This window comes from Ciconia boyciana, chromosome 3 (assembly GCF_034638445.1).
Source record: "Ciconia boyciana chromosome 3, ASM3463844v1, whole genome shotgun sequence".
NCBI classification, from domain to species: Eukaryota; Metazoa; Chordata; class Aves; order Ciconiiformes; family Ciconiidae; genus Ciconia; species Ciconia boyciana.
Window position 1 is genome coordinate 98,572,971 of NC_132936.1, and position 26,804 is coordinate 98,599,774.

Consider the following 26,804-nt stretch of genomic DNA (forward strand, 5'->3'; position numbering starts at 1 on the left):
TTTAGCATTTGTGTTTTCCAACCTTCTTCTGCTTCAAAGACTAGAATTGAATGGGAGCAAGTTCTAGAAAATTATGTTTTCAGAACAAATCCAAATACCTTGAGATTTGAACAATCCACTGTGAGAGTTGGCAGTGCCACCAGATATCCAGTGGAGAGCAGTCTAAAGTCTTGGGCTTTCCAGGCTGCCCCCTCACAAGTGCACTGTTGCTGCTGGAGAAGTTGAGCTTCTCCTTCAGGCAGCTTCTGAAGGAAACTTCACAATATAGGAAATGGCAGAGAAGCTGGCACAGCTCTATAGCCTCCCATGGATCTGTAGCTTGTCTTTAGAATGGGAGAAAAATTGCAAGTAACAAAGCCAGCAACTCAATGCTTCTTCCTACAGTTCCACATAAAAATACCTGTCAGATGCTGACATTGATATTTAAGTCTGTCTCAATGTGATACAGTGAGGCAGAAGTACTCTTTACCTCCCTTTGTAATCTGCCATATTTCCATCTGTTCTGTACACCTAAGCCACACAAGTGATCAAAGTCCATGAATGATTCAGTTTAGAGGAGGGGGAGTGAGGAAGAGAAACGGTGTACTTCTGTTGAGGAAGTCAGTTTATAACAATGAACTGTTTTCATTGTTTTGCCATGCAAGAGCAAATAGTGCAGAGGGATAAGCAATCTGGCAGCTGGGACTAAGGGACAATTGAATTTTAAGAGGTATATGGTTAACAACATCTTATGTCAACATTATATAAAAGCTTACTAAAACTATTGACAACATACTGCTAATGAGAATGGTTCTTCTTTACCCACCATTTAGGATTTCATATGTAAACTTTCAATTTATATAGCAATTTATTCATATAAGGGCTCACTTGCAAAATTAGGACTTTAGCCTCTTGGAGGAAATTTAATAGAGGACAAAGCTCTCTGCCCATATGAATGGATTCAACTAATCTTAAGTCAATTATACCAAAACAGAGTTTGGATGTCTCTCTTGAAAATCTTTTAGAAGTGCCAAATAACTGAAGTTACATTATTGATTGCTGATAATTAGAAACCTGCATGTATCATATAGAAGAAACAAGTCCAATTTTCAGTACACAGAATTACAAGACAATACTGGTTGGCAAGTATATACTACATCTCGATGGCCGAGATTTTTTTATTGCCTTTTTTAAAAAAAATATTTCTAACTGAGAAATATGCAACCTGATTGCTTCCTCCAGTTAAAATTGTTGCTACAGGTGTTTTTATTTTCATAAATTGCCAATTTTTTCCCCTCCAGAATCCGAGGTGAAATAGTGATACCCATTTGTGCAGCATGAAAAGAATGCTATGTACTCTGTTGTTATTCACAATGAAGTTCAAATCTTCAAAAAACAAGATCCTGGTTAACAAATTAGGTCAAGAGTAGCAATCACCTCAACCAACCCTAGCCACTCAAAAGTCACGCATTTAGTCTAACCTTAATCTTACGTTCCTGTCATAGTCAATGAATACAGATCAACTACAGTGAACTGCCCCATTGAAATGCATAAAATACATATCAGATGTATTCTATTTACATACATATTTATATATGTATATATACATAGATCAAATTAAATAGGCATTTTTGAAACATGTAGAATAAGTTACTTTCTGTGTGGGTTAAGAGTTTCTGTTCACTACAGAAGGATGCATACAGTTGTTATGTTAAACTAGGTGCTTCCTAAAGACAGCTGAAGTGAGAGGAGGCTCATCCAAAATTAGCTAGGCCTCAGCACTAATGAAGCAGTCTAAAAATAGGATTTCATAAGATCACTAGCAAAACACAATAAAAACAAATTACGAACTGTTGTACAAACCTAGTCCAATTTTCCTTGTGAGGAAAACTGTAACTTTCCTAGAGAATTTTGCAATACTTCTACACAACACTTTTCCACAGTTATTTAATTGTATGGGAAAGATTTAAAACTATACAAGTTCTATTGCATTTTGTAAGCACACCAACTTCTCCAGGGTTCTACCAAATTCACCGTAACTAAAGCCTCTTGGTCTTCCCAGGGGCTTCCCATAAGATAGCATTTCATAAGCTGTTTTCCCTCAGTGGCCTGTTTCCATTTGAGTGCTCCCCTTCAACGCTAATGTGGCGACACAAATTCTAGTTCTGCAAATTTCTTTCCAAGCCCCTTTCAAGTGTCAAAGAGCAATGCACCACATAATACAGGAGACATTACCATAGCCATTTTTTCTTTTCCTGTATAAAAGGTTAGAGAGTTTTAAAGAACTTTTGAAGAACAACATAACACCGTTCATCCTGCCCTTTGACAGTCTGACACACCTGAATGCATCCTGCGATGGAATAGTAACACTATGCTTGTCTGAGTATCAATTAACTATCACTGGAAGGTTGGAAGAACATCTCCCAGCCCTATGACAGAACCACACCAATGCCTTTAACCACATTTTAGTTCCATCATTGGCATGCCAATTAGCAAGATATGTGGAAACTACTATTAAACTGGTATTTTCTTCAATATGCAGGAAGAAAAAAATGCAGACCACCTTACATAGCTACAAACTGTGGCTATAAGATGAAGTTTAAATAATAGTTTGCTTTGTTTTTAAAATTCAGGATTTAAAGCAATACTTGTTTTTGCAAGCTACTATTAGTAATGGGTGAGAGCACAGCAATTCATTACAAAGAACAGAAATACAAACGCGTTCTTCCACTGTTTCTCAACTGTGCCAGCCAAAATAATTTCATTTTCTGTTTCAGGTCCTGTCAGGGTTTATGTGAATCTTCTTTATGTACTGTGAACCAACAATAACCTTGTTCAGCTGAGCTCTATGAGCTACTGGGGAAAGCTGATCAGCAGACATCATTTAAAATAATCAAACCCAAACAAGCCATCTAGGCCATTTCAGCAGGTCAGGCTGTCATCGAGAGCATGACTAAGATACACAGATTTGCTTCTTCATAAATTCTCTTATTCCCACCATATACCACCTGATTCTGTTCCCACTTAACAGCAGAAAGAATCTTGAGAATTGAATAAATATTTCTCTTCCATCTTTCTTTGTTTTTTTTTCCCCAACATGTAACTGCTGTGTCATAAAAATGAAAACACCTCTTATCATTACAATGTTTTGGTCATTACTTTACTTGAAAAAGAAAACATTTAGTGGAAAAATACCAAATATTAGAATAATTTAAAAGGCAAATAAACTCTTCCCCCCCACCTTTGACATCTTATCATTTCTAGCTACATAATGCTTAGCATTCTTCCAAAAATAAGAATTTGGAAGTTTCTTCTGGAAATTAATACCACTAAACTATTTCCATTTCATTACTGTCCTTTTAGCTGGTATTGTTGCCATCAGTGATTAACAGAGTAAGATGAACTGCAACTGCTCATTAGCTCACAGGCAGATACTTCAAAATGTGTTCACTTTAACTTGAGCTTATACAGATTTAAGAGGATATTGGCACAGCACCTTCTCTAATACTTCCATTGCAGAGGCCCTTGGAAGATTGCATTCATGAAAGAATAAGATAAAATATTGAAAGTCCCTACCTTCACCTGATGATCCTGAAAGGTCTATGATGACATACACTCTCCCTTCTGGCTCCAAGTCAATCTGCAATCAAGAAGAGAATTAGAAGAAAACTTAGAATGGCTCCCAAAGCAAGTGACTGCACACGCAGGAAACAAGAAGTTTCCAAAACTCGTGAAGCCAAGGTGCAGGCACGATACATAGGCAGGTGTACAGTTCACTACCAACAGAGCCTCCTTTTGCAAAGAGGTGTTGAGGACCCTGCACCTTCACTGAAGTAAAAAAGAAGTGTGTGTGTGCTTAGCACTTGGAAAGCTTGAACACAGTGAATTTTACAAATCAAATATTTACAGCACTGTTTTGCCATACATTTGCACCACTATTTCCAAGGAGACAAGGGAGAAAGTTAAAAAGTGGTAGTATCGAATAACTTTTTTACTGTAATTTATACTAAGCCCAGCTATGCAAATGTGAAAAACAACACTGTGACCTATTCAGATCCCAGTGAGACAGATCAGCTCTGGTCACAGAATAGGGGAAATGAAGACATACGGCTCGTACGGCCAGTTAACACGCATTTATAATACTCCCTTTGTATGCCCACTGGGAGAAAGAAAAACATGCTTTATCCTTTTTCTGAAATACAAAATCTGTTTATTTCTGCACCATTCTGATAGATTTTAAGGAACCTTTGCTCTTGCGGAGATCACTTTCACTCAGCATGAAATAGAGGTGCTCAGTATCATGCTGCTGTACTTCAAGATTTCATGGGCTATAGGAATAAGCTCCTGTATGTTTAGGTACTGCAATGAAGCGCTCATTACAAATCCTCCTGTATTTTACCACACATTTCATCAGCAACTCTAAATACTACTGGATTTGAGTATCTTAATGGTGCCCCACACATCACAGACAATTTTTGCAGCCAACCATCTCTCAAAAATTAAACTCTAACTAAAACACTATGTAATCGATAGCTCATCCTGTCACATAGCAGTTGTCACACGATTTCAGAGACTGAGTGAATGGATGTGGTGTACATTAATACTGAATTTTCATTCTATTTTAGTAAGTAAAGCACACATAAAATTGCATGCCTGCTGCGAGGGTGCCTCAAAGGGCCTTGTCTGCCGGGGCCTGTCCTGTGTCCCATTGCTCCAGCCAGGAGCAGGCAGTCGGGGAGGCAACAGGGCAGCCCCAGCCCTGGGCATTAGGCACCTCCCTGGGGATGGGGACAGGCCAGGCCCAGGCCCAGGCCCAGGCTGGGATGTGGGCCCGCAGGTAGGCCTGGCTCGGCAGGGTCCATGGCCGGGCAGGGCAGGGCAGGGCTGTGGGGTGCTGGAGACCAGCCCTCCTGTGGCACTGCTGGGGCAGAGGCTGACGACCCCAGGGGCTGACACTGTGCTGGGCTGTGGGCAGGGTGGGGGGAGGCCCAGGGGCCGGTCAGGGACATTGGGGCCTGCTGGTGCCCCCTGGGCCCTGACACCCACACAGGATGTGATGAAATCAGGCCTGCCATGTACCAAACCAGGGTACACGGGGCAGGTGAGAAAATGGGAAAAGGAGATGTGCCCCAAAAACCACCTTCTTCCCCCAAGTGAAAAAGCGGCAGGACTACAGCTCCTTGTTGGTGCCAGAGCAAACGGACACAGGGTGAAAAGAAGGGAGCGTGCCTCACCACCGGCGTCCAGCCAAGCCCTGCTCTCCAAGGGCAGAAACCCCAGAACTTACCTGACACCTCTGCTACACCGAGGCAACTGCACACAGGGCTTGTGGCTGGGAACAGACCACCTCCCCTCCCACCGCCCCGCGGCCCTCCTCCTCCTCCCGTGCCAGGCTGCCCTGCCGCAACAGGGGAAGGTGGGCCTTGCTTCGCCAATGTCAGCTCTCTGGACGATACTGAGCTGCCTCCTAAGTCACGAGTGACATCAGGGTATGGCACTAGGCCAGAATAAGACGATAATCAGGAGATCAGCAATTCACACTAAAACTTGGGAGACCAATCTGTAAAGTAGCAAGTAAATGAGGAAAGGAAGGAAATGCCAAAACATCTGGGCTATGCCAGGCTTTGCCCGTCTGCGTTCAGCTCCATGGGGCCACCGTTTTTGTCTCCAGGTTTCTCTCATCACCTGAGAGGACCTTTACAAGAGGGGCACCTCTGCTGTTTCCCTCTTTTGGGGCACAGCTGCTGAATACATCAGGGTGACACAAGGTCCTCCCTCCACGAACCAGCTTCCTATAAAAGCGCTTCTGTGCCATTGAAGAGCAAGCTGGTAGAGGAGTTCACAGGTCTGGCTGATGTCATTGGACCAACGGATCAAGAAAATGATCTCAGCAGCTGTATTGTAAATAGACGAGGCAGGAAATAGGTGTTAGCAAGGCCAGGGGTTACTCAGAGGAGAGGAAAATGAAAGCGTGGTTGAGTGTTTTTCCATAAATAAAGTCTTGAATATTAAGTAAAGACATTTTTAACAATTTCTGAACTGGCAGCATGAGTTTTGTGGGGGAGTTTTGGGGGTTTTTGTTTGTTTGTTTTTAAATAAAACTACCGATCTTGAAATATTGCTCCTCTCCCCTTGCAGTTTTTAAATAAAAAAAAAATTAGAAGATCAGAGGCACAGGTGCATGAATAGACTTTGATGTCTGTGCTGAGGGAGGCTTTTGAAAAACTGCTATAGCACTCAACAGATGGCTGTATTAAAGACAGGCATGTCTAATGCTCTGTTTGTGTCAGCGCTATACACTGTTTGGTTAAGATTTCAGGAAAATACTTTATGCAGTTCAAATCCCAGTGTGCACAGACACACACAAAACTCCACCACCATCCCTGCAGAAGAATCAGGCATCTTGGAGGAGTTGGTGACCACCATCACAAAAATCTCTGTTCTGCCCATTTAAGTACACATAGCATTGGAAGCAACTCAGGAAAAAGACTGGAGCACTGAACCCAAGTTTCCATTACCCATCAAGTGGACTGTTTTCATATACAATATTAGCAATGCTGCTTACTGATTTTGATTCAGAATTTTTGCTGATGCTCTAAGCAGAACGAAGTATTTCTAAAAGAGAGTCTCTTTTGCAAAGAAAGTACGTTCCAGTCTTAAAATGTTCTAATACCAATGAGAATGAAATGGACATATTCTTAATTTTAGATTTATAAAATACTCACATTTCATTTCAGCAAGTACCTATGCTGACAGTCTCATCAGTCACATGAATTAGTACTTTTGCCAGAAGCCAGCAGCTCAGCTGACCTTACATATAAAAAGAATACCCCCAAAAAAGCAGAATCCCCTAAACTGATAGGAACCCTTCTTTTGATCTCAGGTCTTTCACATATCAAAGCAAGTATGGAATGAAAAGGACTGATTCTAATTTTGCATAAAACATTTATAACTTAATGCCTAGAAACATAGCGGTATAAATACCTCCAAAACAGTCACATTACTAGGATATAAGCTACATGCCTTTTCTTCAATCTGCACATTAAACTACACTTAGAAAACGGTGGAGACTATGGGATGTCATTTTATCAATAAGTAACAAAAGATGGATACAGCACAATCTAAAGTTTCCATGAATTTTTCACCAAATGCCCGGAAAGTTATCACATGTGAAATGCCCTTAGACATATGTAACCAGAAACGGAATGACTGGCCAAATTCAGCTGAATATAAGACACATCCTTGAATGCAACAGAAATAGTCTGATCACGGCAGTTCTGATTCTGACCCTTCTCTTTGACTACAAATACTCCTCTCTGAATGCAGTCAAGCATTTATACATGCAGAGAGACGCTATGAGAAGATATCTAAAAAGACACGACTGTTCAAAAGGACAACAGGGAACAAGGCAAGATGCAAACTACGGATGGGACAGAGGAGTTGATACAGAGCAGCCTTGCTGTAGCAAGAAACATGGCAAAATATATGCCCCGCGCATACACACCACATTCTCCGCATGCAACGAAAGATGTAACAACTATCATTGAGCAAAATGTTTGATCACCAAAGTGTTTTATCCTGTTACTGTCCCATGCTATTCCTGTGACTTTTGTTAAAATACAGAGCTTTAGTAGGTGCAAGCAAAATTAATTGTAAAGGTACTTTAAACAACTTCTATATCGCTAAAATAATCCTCATGTGGCAATGTATTGAGATTAGTCCAATGATTGCTGGAAAGCAGCACAGATCTTGAAAAACTCCAGGCATGAATAAAGTGTATTAGTAGCCTGTTTCAGGGAACAAAAGGCAACCATCCATAAAACCAGACATACTTTCAGAGGAAAAAACCCATGTTGAAACCATGGCCAAGTTTCAGCATATTGAAGGCATTTATATAGTTTCACAGTCATTAATGGATTTTATTTTCAACACCCTTCTGAGACAGTTCCCCATCTGTAAAAAGAGATACTCCCAAAGGTACAAACTAGACTAAATGACTTGCCAGAAAGTCGTACAAGAAGTCTACAGTTAAACAAGAACTGAACTCTGGTCTCTGGAGGCCCAGATTGCCCACTGGACCATCTTGCACACCCTATGGAGCAAACTGAGACCTGTTGTAAACAAGTGATAAACCGCTATCTTCAGTGGCTCAGTGCCCCACTACCATAGGTTTTCATTTGATCATAATAACAGTCTATCAGCCACCTATGTTGCAACACAAGAATGTCACCTAAGATTAGGTGCACCGTACTCAAATGCCAGCTTGTCTCTTGAGATAAATTTAAGGATAATCAGACATAAATCTCAGATCTGAAATAAACAATGACTAGACAAATGCATTTTCCATAACTGAACTTCCTAACCACACAAAGGTTGAGTAAGCTTTTCTCTGATGTTCGTTAACTAGACAGTATGTGAAATACAGCAAAAACCCTTCGACCACAAAGCTGTTTAGGATTTTGGCAACAGTATAAACCTAAATGGACTGTATAAGCAACAGAAAGAATTAAATCATAAAACCTGCTTTGCACCTCTTGTTGTGATGTTCTAGGATTATCTGATATTTAGATAGCTTAAAGCATAAACCTCCAAGCACATGATCTGCCACTGCAGATGGTTATTTGAGTCACGTAGGACTTGAGAAATCAGTATGTATTAACTGTTACTGAGCATAGCACAACAGAAAGTTTCTCTTTGAAAACACAACTTTGCTGAAAGGAGGAGGGAAGGGATTGTGTGTTTAAAGAACTGATATCTGCAAAGGCTGGGGGGCTTACATCTGCTGTTTTGAGGGGCATTTACTTCTCCAATTTTGATAAAATATTATTTCCATGAAAATGCATAAGAAAGGATGGTTGTAATCTAATAGAGAATGACTGGAGAAAGAGTCTGTGCTGGTCTTTTGTTCTTTAACCAAAAGATTTTTCTGCTTCAATTTGAATAGCTAATAGAGTACCTATTTTAACTTATTTAATAGAAAATAAAACATTAATAGTGACACTTTTCAATATAGTCAAAATTACTACAGACTAAGTAATTTAAAAACTTTCAAAAACACCATCATTCTTGGAACAGAAGCAAACACTTGACCAAAACAACAAGTAGAGGTAAGACTGAATTTGCAAACTTCCCCCAGCATTCACGCCTGAATCCCTAGCAAGCTCACCTAAAATGGATAGCTTTGCAATAGGTTCTGTAAGGTCAGCAAAATAGCTGAGAAAATTGTATTTAATAAAATTATCTGAAAATTAACAGATTTCACATTACATCATTAATTACATGAGGTAAACATGACTTTTAAAGAAATTACCTAGAATACATGTTGAGAAAACTCCCCTAGAATCTTTGTTTGCCTCCATGATTTTTTTCCCCCACAGCCTCTTGCTCTTCTGGCCAAAGCAAGCAGGTTCTTTTCAGAGCCAGTGCACTGCCACAAAGTTCAGAAATCTGCCTTTCATTATTAATGCTACATATTTGATTATTATAATTACAGAGAAATATAACACAGCTTGCCGCATTGTAATTGACCACAATGATATACATAAAAGTTAAGAAATTTTGGCCACAGGGGATTCTATCATTTATTTACTCATGCTCAAAAGTCAACAAAAAGACATCAAACATCTTGCATGACCTACAGAAAAGATCAAACACTTTCCAGTGCCAGACACATAATACAGAACAGAAGCAGCCAGGGAAAAATAAGATTCAGCTGAAATAACCACAGTATTCGGAAATCAATTCTAAAACAAGAATCCTTCCATTACTTAATATAGCATATACCAATATTCAGTTGCAGTGTCCCGAATCACACATGATATGACTTTGATCTTCCACGATCTACTGTACCTAAGGCCTCCCAGGCACCAATGGAGGAACATTTTTGAATGCACGGCAACACACAAATGCACGTGTGTTTGTGTACAAGCACGCACATGTCCATGCTCAGAAGCCACGTACTCATTTAGTGTCATACAAGGAAGAACAACTTTTATGGACCACTGTACTGGGACTAGGGGTTCATGGTTCATTTTCTGGTAGAGTCCAGAAAGTGAACTTGGACAGATGGCTATATTTACATGAAACAAGACAGCAGAGCAGTACAAACAGCTGCAAAGGCATCAAGCAGCATGACCACAGAAGGGTCACTGCATGAAACCAGGTTTCTGACTCCCTGATCCAAAGGGAGGAAGAGCTTATCTTCACTTTCTTGAAAGCTTCAGGTGGTGACAGTATGTATGGCACAAGCTATTAACTATTTTACTAAGGTGTTTAACAGTTACATGCCCAAACTGGTTAGGGTTTCTAAACACCGACAATCAGAATTCATGAGAGAGGGAAATAAATCAGTCAGAGAGAAATTTCTTCATGAGTGGAAAAATAAGTCAATAACCTTAAGGGACAAGGCTGCCTAGACTAACCATTCAGGACATTCTGCACATGAACAGGTCAATAGAGACTCGTACCAGTATGAGTACGAGTTTCAGGCAAATGTGTGTGCTGCTTTGTTGGTTTATTTAACCCAGTACAGCTATTCTGATGATGTAAATGTCTTCTATTAGTAAGTCTTATGAAGGCAGGGGAATAAGCCAAAGTTACGTAGCACATTTTCACTGTACTATAACTGTAACCACACTAGAAATGGAGGTTGCATTATTTTAGTAACAGTAATGAAAATAAAGTACAAAGAGCCTACACAAGCCCAGAGATAACGTGAAGTACAATGCCTAAGAGCTGGGTTTGGCTGAACAACGCTCAACTAGACTTCTTGAGTGAAAGGACAGTAAAACCCCCTACAACACGAAAGTCTGCATAAAGCCATTCACTTGAAACATCTGCTAAATGGATTTCAAGCAAGAAAAGAAACTCTTCAGAGCACAATCACTTTCCCAAGCAGATGGTTATTTGATTTAAGAATAAAGGAATGGCATCATGTGGTAAGATCTGACCTGTAATTTCATCACAAAGCTTTTCAAAATCTATTCTTTAATACACTAGTGCAGTGGCACTATCCAAACCATAGGGAAATAATTAGCTGTCACAAAATATTTAAAACACATTTATTGTCTTGGCTTATGGACATTTTTTAATGCCATGCTACAGAACTGCAACCACAAGGGAGGGGGTTACCTATACACCTAGAAATAAAACATTGAACAGAGAATCAGGACTGCAAGTCCATCATGGTTAGCCAGTGAATACATGTTAGAAACTGATAAATGCTGTCAAATTATTTTACTTCAGTACAATTTCAGATGACCACTTGCTCATACACATAAGCCAAACTCCTAGTTGGCACATTTGTTGAGTTTCAGGAATCACCCAAATGTGATGATTTAACTGCACAGATATTTGGAGTTTCTCCCAAATTGCAATAATATTTCATCCGAATAGACACCTTTGCAACACTTTGGACAATCATCATGAAATAGTTATCTGTATAACAGTAAGTACATGGATAACTAGAGGACCTTCGGATGGGCTGGTACTTTTCCTGGTCATATACAACAGTTTTGGTGCACTGCATACATTTTTCCTTATTTCCTTAAGTAATTTCTGTTTTATCTTACTTCCCTTAAGACTTACTGTGTGAAGTCTTACAGATTAAAATATCAAAGCAACACTACCTGTTTCCTGTAAAGCATATGCTCTTTTTCTTTTCTTTATGGTCAAAACGCTCCTTTCTTGCACTGTTCTCCTGCCAGGTATACTCTGGGAAACTCAAGACAGTGTATAGTAGGAAATATCCACATTACATTACCGTACCAAGAATAAAGGAAATAGCTGTGCTGATTTTTAGACCTCAAAAATCAGGGAGATTAACAGCTGGAAGATCCAAGACTGAGGTGGCATAAATTCAAATCCTTCCTAAATAAGGTAAAATAATCTCCAAAGGCAGGATATAAATAACTGCTGGGAAATGGTGATCGTTAGATGATGTGAAGCTGCCTTTCAGTTTTTCACCTGTTAATCCTATTCTAGTCCTCGGTAAAAAAGAAAGGTTCTGGAACTTGCCTATTAACCAACTGTATTTTAAAACAAAAGCTAGAAACATCAATGACACCCTGGTTTGAGCAAAGCTCTCAGCTGCCTCAGAGGGAAGAGCTTCCCAGACCAACTATTAGAAAATAAATATACCTTACAAAAAACGTCAGCACAAACTGGGCAGACAGTTCAGCACTGATCTCAGACCCTTCCCACAAGAGCTTTAATGTTCAGTCTTTCAAACACTACTGTGCAACACCTTTCAGCAGCTTTCAAGAGAGGTCCTACTGGACTTACAATCATCAGCTGGCCAGTTAGAAGAAAGCAGCAAGGAACTGAATCCACTTTGTTTTAGTTCTAGTTCAGGTTGAGTTGTAAGTAAAGCCGTACTGGCTTTGTTCCAGTTAGCAGCAAAACTTGCATTTAAGCAGAGGTTCCGTTCCAATTAAAAAAAAATTTAAAACAACTACTGTTTATGAGTTTGAGTTCAGTTCAGCTCCCTGGGAAGAAAGGAGAAAGGCCTTTCTTATCTGACAGGCAACCACATTAAATGTTCTCCCATTTGTATTCACGGTAAAAATTAAACCTCCATTAGGAAGGAAACAGCTTGATTCAATATGCTGCAAATGGACAAACTGTACTTTGATGACACTCGCTGGAACTTTTAAGTAGTTTGTTGATGTTTGACACCAGCATCAGCTGCAAACCAGAGTTCATCAGCAGAGAGAAGAAAAACTCCGATTGGTAAATTCTTACTCGTCTCTTTTGCCAATTTGAATTTAGATACAAATGAGATTCCCTCCCCCTGCACCCCCCAACTAAAGTGGCTGAAACTACAGAATACACAATTAAGATAGCCCTGGAGGTGTGCCCAGAAAAGTCTTTGATCTCAGCAACTGCCTATGAATTACTAAGCTCTGTCCCCCAAATTTGCAGAAAATGAACAGTATCTTATTTGAGGAAACATCTCTAGAAGCCATCAAGACTTGCCTGAAAATTCTCCAGCACCCAAGCTCTTTGTGCGAAACTGGTCTTTTAACACAACAAAATCCCTCTTTTTCTTCACAGTTAACTGAAGTGTACCCTTCACGAAATTTCAGCCAATAATCAAGCTGTCCAAGCACAGCTGAACACCACAAAGACCTTTAAACATATAGTGCAGTCACTGACTTCAGTTTTTGTCTCAAGTCGTGCCTTGGCACCCAAGGCCAAAGAAGAACATCATAGGGCTGAACTCTATCAGGATGGCCAAGCTGCTCTGAGGTAGTCCAAAGAGCAGCAGCTCTACGGACTGCCACCACCACGTAAGAAACAAAGAACACTAATCCAGGTAGGCAGAACTTAAGAAAGCTGATGAAATAACATAATACAAAGACCGAAATATCTTCAATTAAAAACCACAGGTGAATGAGAAGAACAAAGTATCTTGGGAAGAGAGACAATCATGAGAACATATAGAGCCAAAAAATATATATACGGCTCAGAAGTGGCATGAAGTTGTCACAAGCAAACAAGAGGAAGTGAAATAATATTTCAAGAACAAAACGATGCTAGATTTACTCTAAAAATTATAAATTTTATTTTGGAAACAGAGCCATACTACTACTTTTCATCTCATTCTTAAATCTTAGAATGCTTCTCATTACTACTTCAGCTGTCCTGCTATGTTGAAAGACCATTTTTTTCCTAACATAAGGGCTAAGCTTTTTAAAAGTAATAAAAAAGTTTAGAACAGTTTTTAAATCAAGACACCAAAAACATGGTAACTGAAGATGTTTTATTATTCATCCAGGGAACTGCAAGCTCGTCATTTTTTAAAATAAGATCTCTCTGTTTAAATATCCTTGTAATTGATCATTTTTAGTAACTTTAATGCACTTTTTAAAAAATGTGTCTCCTACTTTCCCATTCAGATACCCCTTTATTTTTTAGGAAAGAAACTGGAAATAGAAGCAAAAAAGGAATAGTCCCCTTATAGAATTATCTAAATTTGGTTATAGAAAGGGCAGGAGGTTGTAAAAAATACCACAAAAAACATTTATTTCCTAGTTTAAAAAAAAATAATTCTTCAGCAAGCACCAAGATGAAAGCATGAATAGACAGGCTTCAAAAATTACAAATAAACATTCTTCTGCTGGGTTATGAAGATGGAAGGAAAAAGTATGTTCTACACAAATATTCTGTATGTCCTTTCACATACGTATCTGCAACCTGAGCTGCTTTACAACAAACATTGACATTACAATAAACAAACACTGAATGATATACAAACCACAACAGTAAAACAGAATTGGCACCAAGTATTTAAACAAAAGTATCCTTCCTGGAAATAGCTCTTCTACTTACAGCCTGCCAAGAATTGCACCAATTCAGAGACTTTGTTCAAGTTGTACTAAAAGTTCAGTTTTAAAGGAATTTGAAAGAAGAAAGAAGAAAACAGAATTAAGAAAATAAAACACAAGTTACTTGCAAAAGTATCTTTGCTTTTTTAAAAACAGTATCTTTTTAAATCTTGCTTGGTTGAGAATGAAGGACTTCATTCTGCCTTCACGCTACACGACACACACAACTGCAAGCAGTATTTACAGAAATTGGCTGCCGTGCGGATACGTTAGTCCTTTGCCGTACCGAGCACAAACACAGAGCACACGCAAGATGATACTGTATCTGCATCGACCCCTCTGAGCCCCCCGACTTCCCTGTCCACCACCCTTTCCACAGTGGGCTTTTAAGTAAGGATGTCTATAACTGGGAACTGGATGCACTTTTCAAGTCTCAGTCCGATATCTAAATAGCAAGATCATTCTCATTTCCTAAAGGAAAAGGTCATTTCTGAAAACCTTGTATCAGATAAACATTTTGCCAGTAAATGTGGCAGTTTTAATCACACCAAGCTACTCAAATTAGATAGGTTCATTCATTCAATCCCTGAAAAAAGTAAATTTGAAAATAGCACTAAAACATTTAATTTTTTTAAGTGTCTTGAACAAATACCCAGAACTGGCAAAAAACCCTCGAATATTTGACAGAAAATGTAGCCCCCAATGCTATCTTATGTGCCTTTCTAAAAAATTGCCAGAGGAACCAGCTTTTTTATTTCTAGAAGAAAACATCATTGGAACATTCTCTCTTTGGTTCTATTTTTTTTTTTGCCTTTAGAAAGTACTACAATGAGATCTTTAGATACCATTTAATAGTGTTGGGTTTTTTTTTTTAAACATAGTTTTTATCTTGCTCTGATGATGTTTTACCCTCTGTTTAATTATCAGATTAGAAAGATTAATGAAGTTAATTCTGTTAACAAAATGGCTATCCCGAGGACTACAATTATCTGTGATTCATTTGGACTTCCTCTGCAGCTTTAGCCATAACAAACCCAGAGCAACTCTAAGACTCCTCGGATGTCAGCTACAAAACACTTTGTTAAAAGAAAAACAAAACAGAAAACTGCTATAGTCTGTGCTACCCATGTTTAAACGTGAAAAGGAAGATCAAGTAAAATAAAATTTAGTAGCTTGACACATGCTGCCTGGCAACTTATATTCCATAAAACGGATAGACCAGAACGTAACATCTTGAATACAGAGATTACAGAAAAGGAAATGGCAAAAATAGCCACTACTATTATTACTGTTCCTGAAAAGTTAGGCAGCAGAGTGGAGTCCACCAGCCAGAAGTGGCACACCAGGAATAGATACATCTTCAAAATTCCCTAAGAACAAACACGTTCTAGTGTATGCTGCACTAACTGACGTTTTTCTTTAGCATTCATTTTCATTTACTGCAGTGTTTTGAACTAAATCACATATGGAGTTCTCACATGTTAGATACAAGTTTGACATGAAAGATGCTGGGTAAACCTTTTTAAAATCTCACTCTTTGAGACATCCATGCAAGCTTTCCAGTATTTCCTGGATTTAAAGGGGGGGGGGGGGAGTGGTGTCAACAAAAATTCCCCCGACACTTAGCCTGCCTTGTATTGTATTGTAGCAATTTTGTTATTCCTCTTTTAGTCTATAATCAAACAGAAAGTGCAGAGTCATTTACATGTGCATTTGGATTTTGTTATTTTAAAAAACTGATTATAATTCAAACTTTTTTTTTTTTTTAATACAAGAGTATTCAGGTTTGGATAATTTCTTTGTAAGAGCTTAGGTTAGATTTTGTACAGCCAAATAGTCAGGGCTCCTGGAACGGGACTCAGGATAACTGAAGAATTTCTGTCCATTTAGATCTTAAAATTTAGTTCTGAATGTATAAGAACCATCCAGTTCTGGTAATGGAGGGCATAGCAAGCTGCCTACGTACTCTTCTATCAAGCCAAGCAAGCAGAGCAAAGCTAACATCTGTCTTCCACAAAACGCTTTCAGTCTTTTCTGAAAATGTCTAGGGATGAAGGATCTGCTACATCCCTTGCTAACTGGTTTCACTAGTTTATCACTTTTAATGTGAAAAGAAGTATGTGCTTTGCTATTCATTTTAATCTATCTGGCTGGCCTTCAGTTCTTGTTTTACCCTTCTCAGATTAAAAAGCCCTTTATTTTTTAAATGTTACTCTATTTTTTAAATGGTACTTTACATACCCAAATTAAGTAACCTCCCATCGTTCCTTTTATATAAAGCAAACCAGAGAGCTCAGAGTTTCTCCCTATAAAGAATTTTCTCCAAAATTTGAATACTTTCAGAAGTCCTACTGTGAGCTCTGCTATTGACCTGCTGGGTTACCCTGGGCAATAAACTTAATTCACCCTCCATGTGCCTATTTCACATCCTATAATTAGTCTTATTTAGAGTTCAAATTCTAAAAAGTTCAGGCTCTCCTTAACACATTTATGCAATTAGACCCCCTCTTTACCATTATCTATGTCAGAGTTGGCGGGTTTTAGGCACGCTGCCACATTAATAGTTTTATTTGAACTGCTAAATTGACGAGGAGTAATCAGTCATTGTAGCCTATTGATAAACTCTCACATCCTTCTGCTATGGTGCACCTACCACTTCCCAAAAAGCATGGAACCATGGAACCTTACCACTTGATTTACAGAAAAATCTCCATTTGGGGTTTACAGCATGAGGCTTTGCAATTCTAATTCCACACAGAGACAGAAGAGATAGGTCTTGCAGCAAGTCTGTCTGGCCTTCAGTAAACTTTTTGTCTCAACTTCCAACCAGTTTTTAAAATGCTGACCACCCATAATCCTCCTATGTGCAGCCTACAGAAGAAGGAGGAATAATTTCACACCTGGGGGAAGTGTCATGAAGAATCTGTCATCTGTAATGAGCGTGGAGGCAGGCAGGATAAGCTTCTTCAGGAATGCATCTCAGTTTTGGATACCCTTGTTCCTCATTCCTCCATCTCTGGTTGGCCTACAGTTTCCATAAGCGCTATCCCACACAGCTTGCAGAAATCTCTGCCTTGGACAGCCCTAAAATCAAAACTTTGTCCTGTCAAAGTTTGTTTCAAAACTCTCTCTCCAGTCTTACCTGAAGAAACCTTATCTTAAAAGGTGATCTGAAATGGGAACTACATATTTCAGTTTTTCGCTAGAAGTGTAGAAACAGTTCCCAAAGATCTGCCTGACCAGAGTAACAGCAATAGGCGCTTTACTCCAAAGCTTCAAGGCCAGAGGTGGAAGGAAAGCTACCTTTGTGTGGGTTTGGGGGTTTTTTTTGTTTGTTTGGGATTTTTTTTGTTTTGCCCCCCCCCCCCTTTGTAAATGCAGTGTTTTTTCCTTACTAGTAATAAAGATGAAAATGATTCATGCACAAGTATGACCTTGTTAACCATCCAGGCAACCCGCCTTTCAGTAAGGCTCTCTGGGGAATCCTATAGATCTCCATGATGTCTGTGTAATATTGCAGAGTGAGAGTTTTGGACTGTTTCCATTTCTGATTCTCTGACCCTATCCAATCTGTTGCTTGTGGCTCAGTCAAATATGCTGCATTTTAACTTTTCCCAGGAGTCTACACAGTTTCTCTTTTGGGTCATCCTCTGCAAAGGAACTGCCTTTAAAAGTGCTTTCAATTTATCCCATTACAAAATCATTCCCCCCATCAAGGAAAAAGGTTCCCTCTCTAAAAATTCAACATACATATATGTGTGCACGCTAATAAAGTTGCTAACTATTGAAGATAAAGATGCAGTGAGATCCAGTAAAGATAAGAAGATAAAAATGCTCTCAGGATCTGACCCAAATAGCAGTTGGTATTCAGCCATGGAGATGTGACTAATTTAGGGTAATTTAGTAATTTTTCTTATACTGTCGTCAAAAAAAAAAAAAGAAGAGAGATCATGCAGCTTTGGAATTGTGTGTTCAGAATTGGAAGTAACACAATTTAGCAGCATTTTCCACATACCTAAGGAAATGCTGGAAAAAAACATGCAATTGCTGTTTTACTGTTAAAATTTCTTTAAGATCACTGGTTACCCTAATTTTTTTTTTCCCAAATCTAATAAAAAACAGGTTAAGTCTGAACTCTGACCTGCAATTTGTTCCCATTTTCACCTTGGATCATTTCAAAAGAAAACCAACTGGTTTTAACACTATGAACAGTCCCAACAATAAGTCTGAAACATTACCAGGTATTTTAGAAGTACTTTAATGAAGTTTCTTCCACTTCATGACAAAGCTGAACACTCTCTGCCTAATCCGGCGACGAGGAGAACTGTTACCCCTGGGGACAGTCAGGATCCTACAGGCATCGAAGTAACATCTACAAAACAGGTACAGCCTGAAACACCCTACAAGCGAGTAGAAGGCACAGCCTGGCAGCCACACTGGGCTCTCCCGATACCCCTCACCCCCTGCGCCCTTCACTCCTCTACAAATTGAAGCCTTTTATTTAAGGCAGACAGTGACAGCTTTTCTGACTGCTACCATAGATTTACCACAAAGTAAGGGAACTTTTGACTTCACTTTGCTCTCACTCCTTAAACAATATCGAAGGAAGGAACTGGACCTCTCTGACTCAGCAAAGTATGAACTTAAGACCTGACTAGTTTACTTGAATTTATTTTATTACCATTCAAATGAGATGAGGTTCCCATCCTCCCTTCACCTTTTGTTATAAAAAATGCACGGTGAAAGATACAAGCAGCAGCAAACACGCTAACTTTAAAAACAACGGAGAGAGACTAGCTCTCATACTGCATAGGCATGTTGCACAGATCTCACAAGCTCCAACAGACATTTTGGCAAGAAAAAGCAATACTGGAATAAAAGACAATACACACAAAAGCTAAGTTAGCATCATTTTGAGACCTGACATTTTATCTGCACAACCAATGCTTCTCAAGGATTTTTTTCAGATACAAAATTAACTAACAATTGATGAATCAATATTTCATTCAGAATTATTTTCATAACACGTGGCTTTGATTTTATAACCATGAACGAAGACTCATTTTTAAAACATGAAGAGGTATCTGTTACATGCTGGAAACTGTCGTTAATTCTGAGTGTTCAAGAAACAGCAGCTCATTCTGGGAACCACAGTCCAATTGACTTATATCAGAGCAACAACTACTTCAAATACCTCCTACTCTGACTCTTGAATTCCTATTTTATTGTAGCTTTTTCTAGGAATTTAAGCAGTTATTTGAAAAGATATTTTTATACCAAAAGATTTCAGTAGCTAAGGATAAAATCTATTACTTGCATTTAATTATTACTACATATCTGTAAAATTACCGAGTATCAAGCTTTCTAAGAGCTGTAAATCACTGTTATTTCTGCACCATGTCAATATTTAGTAGTGTTTTGTTTATGAAGTCATTAAAAATGGTAATACAATGTATATATAAAAAATGGCTTCCTTCTCATAAGGCTAAGCAAGCAGAGTACACATCAAACCAAACCGTACATTTTACTCTCAACTACTTATCCTCCTCTTACCTCCCCTTACTTTGTACATAAATCAGGATAATTACTGAGTTCACAAATTTCTATAAAGAATCAAGTTCAATGGCAGTGTAAGAGCTGTTGGGAAGGATCATGCATTGCAACACTGCTAGCTTATGGCAGCTTTGCCCTCCACACCAAATTTAGATGCCTGTGAACCACCATCAATGAAGAGAAACTGAAAGCTACTGAAACATTCACTGGGCAGACAGGAGGTCCTTCCAGAGAGCTTTGAGACACTATTTGAGGGCAAAACTGAAAGACGCTTTCGGAGACCATGGCAGCAGCAGTGGGCTTACTCGGCTGCAGTCTGGAAGTGATGCCTGAATCAATCTTTAGAAATAAAAACAGCTGAACTCAAAAGATATCCCAAAGATAATGAGCTGCCCCAAACCCACCTAACTGCCAAACCTCCTACTGACTGTAGTTTGCGTTAGACTGATGTCAGAGACTCTGGGTCTTTCGCACAGATGGCTCTAGCAAAGCAACGTTCAAAGAGCATCCCAACAATGTTTGGGCTTGGTCATCCAAAGGTTTTAAATAAGAAAAAAATCTGCCAGACCTCAAGGCTCCACGTTTACTGGAAACATATTTGGGGGGAGACAGAAATAAGTTATGCCCTTACTGGCACAATATTTTGTTTCTCTCCCCTAAATCACCTCCCTCTCATGACCACCTCTACTGCTAGAGAACAGCTCGCCCAAAAGAGATGCAGCTAGTGAAAACAGAATAAAAGACTGACATAGTCCAGAAAAGGGCATTTGGTCTCTTTGAGAAATCAGACACACGTAACAGCAAAACCATCTACTTATCAATCTCAAAATTACTCTCCTTGAAAATACCTGGTACTACAGTAATGGTTATGAGCATGTCCACGCTTTTCTTCTGTCTTATTCCATTACTTGTGGTGCATTGATTTTACTAAGTGTCACTAAGCGGATGACACAAAAATAAAGATGCCTATGCAATGATAGTCAGGGATACTTTTATCTCTCAAGTGTATTACAAACCACATGTAGCCATCTCTGGAAAGCAGCATCAGAAGAATACAGAGTAGGTTTCAAAAGAGAGGAACTTCAACAAGAATGCTGAATGAAGTCCTATTTTAAGCTCTACCACAGAATCTTTAATATCATTCTAATGCTGCTAGGCTCAGATGTGTCAGGAAAAAAGAAAAGCCTTTTCCTTTTAAATTTTACTAATTTTATCAAACTCAAAAAAGGAAGGTCTCAGCGGACCTGTATTTGAGTGTGGCCTTCCAAACCTAAGGTTTAATTAATTATCTTACTCATTCTATAGCTGTATGCATCATACAAATTCTAATAATAAAATACCTTGAAACTAAAATGAAATTACCTACTAAAACAATTTTTTGTGAAGCAGATTAAAAGTGGGGATTCATACTTGCTACTTGAAGAAAGCAAGATACTGAGCAGAGATATAAGCTGTGGTTTCTACATTCTGTATAAAAAACACCCCTCTGGTCTGCAAATCTCTATCTGAAAAATTAATCCAGTTTTAGCTTATGGAGATTAATCCAGATTTAGCTTTTGTTTCATACTTTAAAAACAGTGTACACAAACTTTTTTTTTTTTTTTTTTAAACTCTGAGGAGTTAGACAAATATGAATAAAGCTCCCACGTAGAATAAGCTTCAGAAATCATTTCCAATGTGGAAACACACTACTACTCTATGGGAGGCTAAGGACTGAAAAAGGGGAAAGCAACAATTCAAAAGCATGTGAGCAGTATTATTCCCCTTCCCTGTTACTTTTAGTTTTGCCCCTTTGTTCTTCTTGGAAGTGCTTGGGCACAGGGTAAAAAATTAATCCTTAACTTTTGTATGCACAAGAAACAGCTTTGCACACTGAATTGCGTAAACTGTAGTGGAGTGTACTAAATCAGTACTGGACCCTGAGTGTGCCCCACGATGTTCAGAGACCACTGGGAGCACCCGGCGCTATAGCTCCTACTGAATAAATGGGCATTCAGTATTGTTACCTGATGTCTTTGTAGCCTGCATGCAGGACAGAAAGGACTTCTCATGAAGTTGTATTATTCTTATAACACAAGTGCAAATTCATGGAGGACAGAGGATGAGCAAATGAAAATAAGTAACACAGATGGAGAACAATACTGACCCCTACAACTTCAAAGGACAGAGGAATACGGAACACCATGCACAAGCCAAGCTCCCATTCCCAATTGTTCAAATTCCTGAATCTGAGAGGCCTACAGAGATTTTCTTATTTTCTTCTTTGCAACTTCAGCTGTGCCACATTTTTGCTGTTTTGCAGTCACATAATTTCTATGCAATCTACCTGATATTTATAAGCTGTTATGATCTCTTAAGTACTATTGTAAAAGTCATTCTAAATTTGGGAGTCCAAGCAAATGAAAACATTATATCCTTTAAGCCTCTCTTAAAAGAGTTCAGTCTTGATGTATCTACTAAAAACACATTAGAAAAGAATTAAGATGCAAATCTGCTTGATCCTCATTTGGTAGAAGTAGGACTAATAAGTTGGCACTGCAGCCTCTGTGCCCACTGCATTCCTTTGTTTCTAAAGCTTCAGATAAGCAAAGAATTTTGCACTGCTGTGTTACAAGCCAGAAGATTCAAGGAAGATTTCAAGACTTTTTCTGATGTTATTATTGAAGAGACATAAAACTGAGGCACCTGAAAAGAAATAAAATAAATAATATGAAGAAATGCTTGCCTTCCCTCAGGAGAAAGCTGTTGAGGAGTCTCCTATTACATGAAAAGAACACTCTGCAAACTTTTATAGGAACTACATGACCTGGTCCTTTCTACACAAAACTGGTTACATTTCCTGGCCCACCAAAATAGAGCCTGGTATACACAAAGTCTTTGATGTATACACCTGGAGATGCGAATACTCCCTTTACAAGAAGCCTGGTTTCCCCTAGGTTGCATTTTCTTTCTTGATGAATTGCCAGGGAATTACCTATTGCTTTGGAGAACATCTGTTGTTGTTCCATCTCCCAGAATCACACACACATCCACTTCTAGTTACCATGTACATGAAAAGTTTTGAAACTGCTTCTCTCTTCAGAGCATGTGTTAGGATGAAAAAAAGAAAAGGAAATCTTCCAAATTTTATAATCATACTTTGCCTTTGATATTGTTATAAGCTGTCTACAACAGAGAGAAAAAACAAAATTACTTCTGAAACTACCATGGGGAATAAAAATAATCTGAAAGTGACACGTATATGAAAGAGAAACAGCACTAATTTGGGCATACAGTGATCTCATAGGGTCTTACATCACCTATTAATTAATCTGAACTTCAGCACAAATTCAACTGCTGAATTAGTTCCTGCTGCTTCCATACCAACACAGCAATTCTGTGTTTCAATATTACGACCCTAGGTCAAGCATTAATTTTATTTTTTTTTTAAAAAAAAAGGGCACAGGAGCTAGACTTTATAAAGAAAAGATTTCTGTATAAAGAAATCAACTTGAGTTATCTAGGCAATCGAGTTTTAAAAAAACTTTTGACATGCTCTTTTGTCGCAGACTAAAAGAACTAAACTAAACCCTCTCGAAGTTATTTTAAAAGTAAACACGTGACTGAACTGTGATATTTTTTGCCCATAGTACACAGCAGTAAATTATGTCATTCCTGCCTATACGATATAGTCATCTTAAAAAATCCCAAATTGTTCAAAGAAATTTATGTTGTTTACAGCAAAAAGAAAAGCAAAGTAGGAGTAAAAAAGACACATTACACAGTTCAAGCAAGCGACAAAAACCTCCCTCCTACTACCACCTCTCCCCCTCAAACACAGATCCTCCTGTGAGATTTGACACTAGCTGTAGAGTCAGTGAGGCAGAACATTTGAGGAAGATTGTTCCAAGTGACAAAATCTGCAAGACGCACATGATATATCACCCACCGGAAAAGACCCAAACTTCATTTAAGACCGCAATACCAGAAGAAAACATCTAACATGCTACTCATGCAACCCTTCAGCTACATGCAAGCCTTCAACTACTAGCATGCTTGAACAAAGAAATTTATAAGCGTCTACCTACCAGCTGATTTATCTACATTTGGACAACTTTCACCTGAAATTAACTGAGGCTAGGTTTTCAAAACGTACCTCAAGGATTCAAGTGCTCAAAGTCTCCTGCACTGTGCCCCCAAATCCTCAACACACCTGTGAAAAAAATCAACCCAAAACAGCACTAAGTACCTGGGCCAGGCATATAGACCTCATAAGCTGAGTCAGATGCTTGCAGTATCAAGTCCAACTCTTCTGCTAACAGTAATTTCAGCTCAGTAGAGTAGCTCCGGCAAAACATTACAAGACAATGTAGGCTCTCAACAAGAGTAATGAATTATTATTTCTGCAGCAGTAATGTTGAAGGGTGCCTGTGAGAACTTTTAGGCCATGTAGCAGCTCCAGGATAAAACACCCACCTCCTGTTCTGGGGAACTTCAAGGAATAACAGAATCTGGTTTGGCATTTCAAGCAAACACTTTTGTTCCTTTCCTCGGACACCATTCACAGGTTTCTGTTGCTTTGTCTCCTTAGGTTTTCAGTATAAGGATTTATTCATTCCCACTAATGAATTAGTGGAATTTGATTTTAGACACAGTATGAGAAAACAAACAGGAAATCTGGGAGAGAGAAAAATCTGTAGAATACATACTTTATCTTAAAAGGAAACAGGAGAAATTATGATACACTTTTAACCAGGACCTGAACCAACGTACAAAATACAGAATTTTTTCCCCTGTTCTCTTTTGAAGACCGAATTTGTAGCAGATTAAAACTGCAATTTTACTACTTACGCGCTTAATATAAATTGGTTTTATCCATTTGTACTGCTTCATCATCATGCAAACTAGCCCAAGCCTGTTAAAACTGTAAACCTAAAATGCTCTGTCATTTCAGCTGAAGAAAGCTTATAATGTTATATTCAGTACCACTTTCAAACTCGCTATCAGAAGTTCCTGAACTGAATGATACCTGGTATCAGCACAGATGACAGCAGAAACGCTGTGCATAGACATACGTGCATGAGAGGGTACGTAAAGAAAGCATTTCCCTGCAACTTCACAGACCCTGCATACGATCTATGGTGTGCACGTGCATGCACGTACACACGTGCGCACACACGTATACACGTGCGCACACACGTACACACGTGCGCACACACGCAGGGCACGCTGAGGGTCTCTCCTCCCCACTCTCCCATTCACAACAATTGCTTCTCTGACGGGAGGAACAGTTTCTACCGGAGCAGAGCTACATCTGGCCTCATTTTAGTCTCTGTCACACTGGGAGGACTGAGGTGTAATTTCAGGCAAACTAGAAAAAGTACATATTTAAACCAGTATGAACTGAGCTGAAGTTGGCATGAACACCATCAGCAGCATGCAAATGGAGGAACAGACATATATCCCAGATTTCTTACTCTCAACAGGACTCATCACTCATGGGCCATTACTAGTAAGCAGGCTGTCCTTTCTTATCCGTCTCTACAGCCTCCAGAGGCACTCCAACTTATAGCAGAATTAAAAAGCATTTTTCCATTTTTATCTCTCAAGTAAGTACCGCAGTATTTCTGAACCTCCTGAGACAGTTTCTTAAAGACTCCCTGCTTGAAAAAACAGACACATGCACTACACAAACTACACATGCACCCCAGAAAATAACTGCCTACATTTATTTAATTTTATGATTAAATATTAATGTGAGCCATTTGACAATAAGCCTTGTTATAGTACTAACCAAAAAAGTCCTCACAGTCGTGCAGTTTGCTCTGTGTCCAAATATCAAACTCCAGACTGCTGTCAGCGGTTTAATTTTAAAATCTTGATTAAAATTACACTTTTACTACAGTTTAGTACTAATCTATGGAACAACAGTTATGAGTAGATCAAAAACCCATTTGCATATTATCAACAGAGCAGTAATTGCTAAAGACAAAAAGAAGTCTTTCACAGTTCTCTAATATTTTTTTATAAATCCTGATCTATCACGAAGATTCAGGACAAAGAATACTTGGAGCATATATGAGCTTTTGAAGGATGGTTAAATTACATTGAATTCGAACTCCATCATGTTTATAAATCCTCATGTGTCTGTCATGTCCCAGGCCAATAATTAATGGAAAGTGTTGGGGGGGGGGAGGGCAGGGAACAAAAAAACCCCAATTTGTACGAGCTCCTTGAGCTTCTCTGAGCTCCTTCCCTACAATTGATCCAAAATACTAATCAAACAAAGAGATGAAACGATGATACAATCTTTTCCCAATGATGTGATGTGATGCTCCTACGCCCCACATAATTTTCAAGAGCCTTGTTTTCCTTTGCCAGACAATCTTTGCACCCCAACGGCTCTGTGCTACGTCCTTCATCCCGTCAGCCTCGTGGATCTTCGATGAAGGGTTTTCCCAGCCTCACTGGATGACAAAGGGTTAAGAGAGGTTTTGAGAGCAGTTGGCTGATTTCGTGATGTTCTCCAGCAGGCTGAACAAACAGGAAGCCCGGAAATGAGTGATAATTGTTAAATAAGAGCTCTTAAAACACCTGCTTAGCTCTAACTGCTAACTATTAAACCATTATAGCAAGTTAAAAACAAAATCCCCCAGAGAGATTTCCACCTGCTTTCCCCATCTATTTTCTTCATTTATACAACGAGACATCCAGAAACACCCAGCAGCTCTGGAAGCAGGACCCCCTCCAAAAGCGAGCACAACTTGGAAGGCTGCTGCGCTCCAACGCCCTCCCAAAGCCATGTGGGCACTCGCATCCCTTCGCTTTTCAGAGAAACGTCCATTTTAAGTCAGCTTGGTGTTTCTGAAGTTTCCACCCAGAGGTTTTTCCAAACGTGACTCTCTGTACTTCTCTTCTGGACAGAATTCGTATAGCCGTTCATCCTACAGAGCGAGGAAGCGGTTT

The 26,804-nt window shown here is 39.0% G+C and overlaps 1 protein-coding gene across 1 annotated transcript in view; it reads right to left on the reverse strand.

The window, feature by feature from the left end:
- Positions 1–26,804, reverse strand: part of PRKCE (protein kinase C epsilon) — a 300,996-nt gene that overhangs the window by 194,368 nt on the left and 79,824 nt on the right. The window contains exon 2 of the mRNA XM_072856761.1: positions 3,556–3,619. Within this exon, the coding sequence (XP_072712862.1) occupies positions 3,556–3,619 (64 nt within the window). The remainder of the gene's footprint in view (positions 1–3,555; positions 3,620–26,804) is intronic.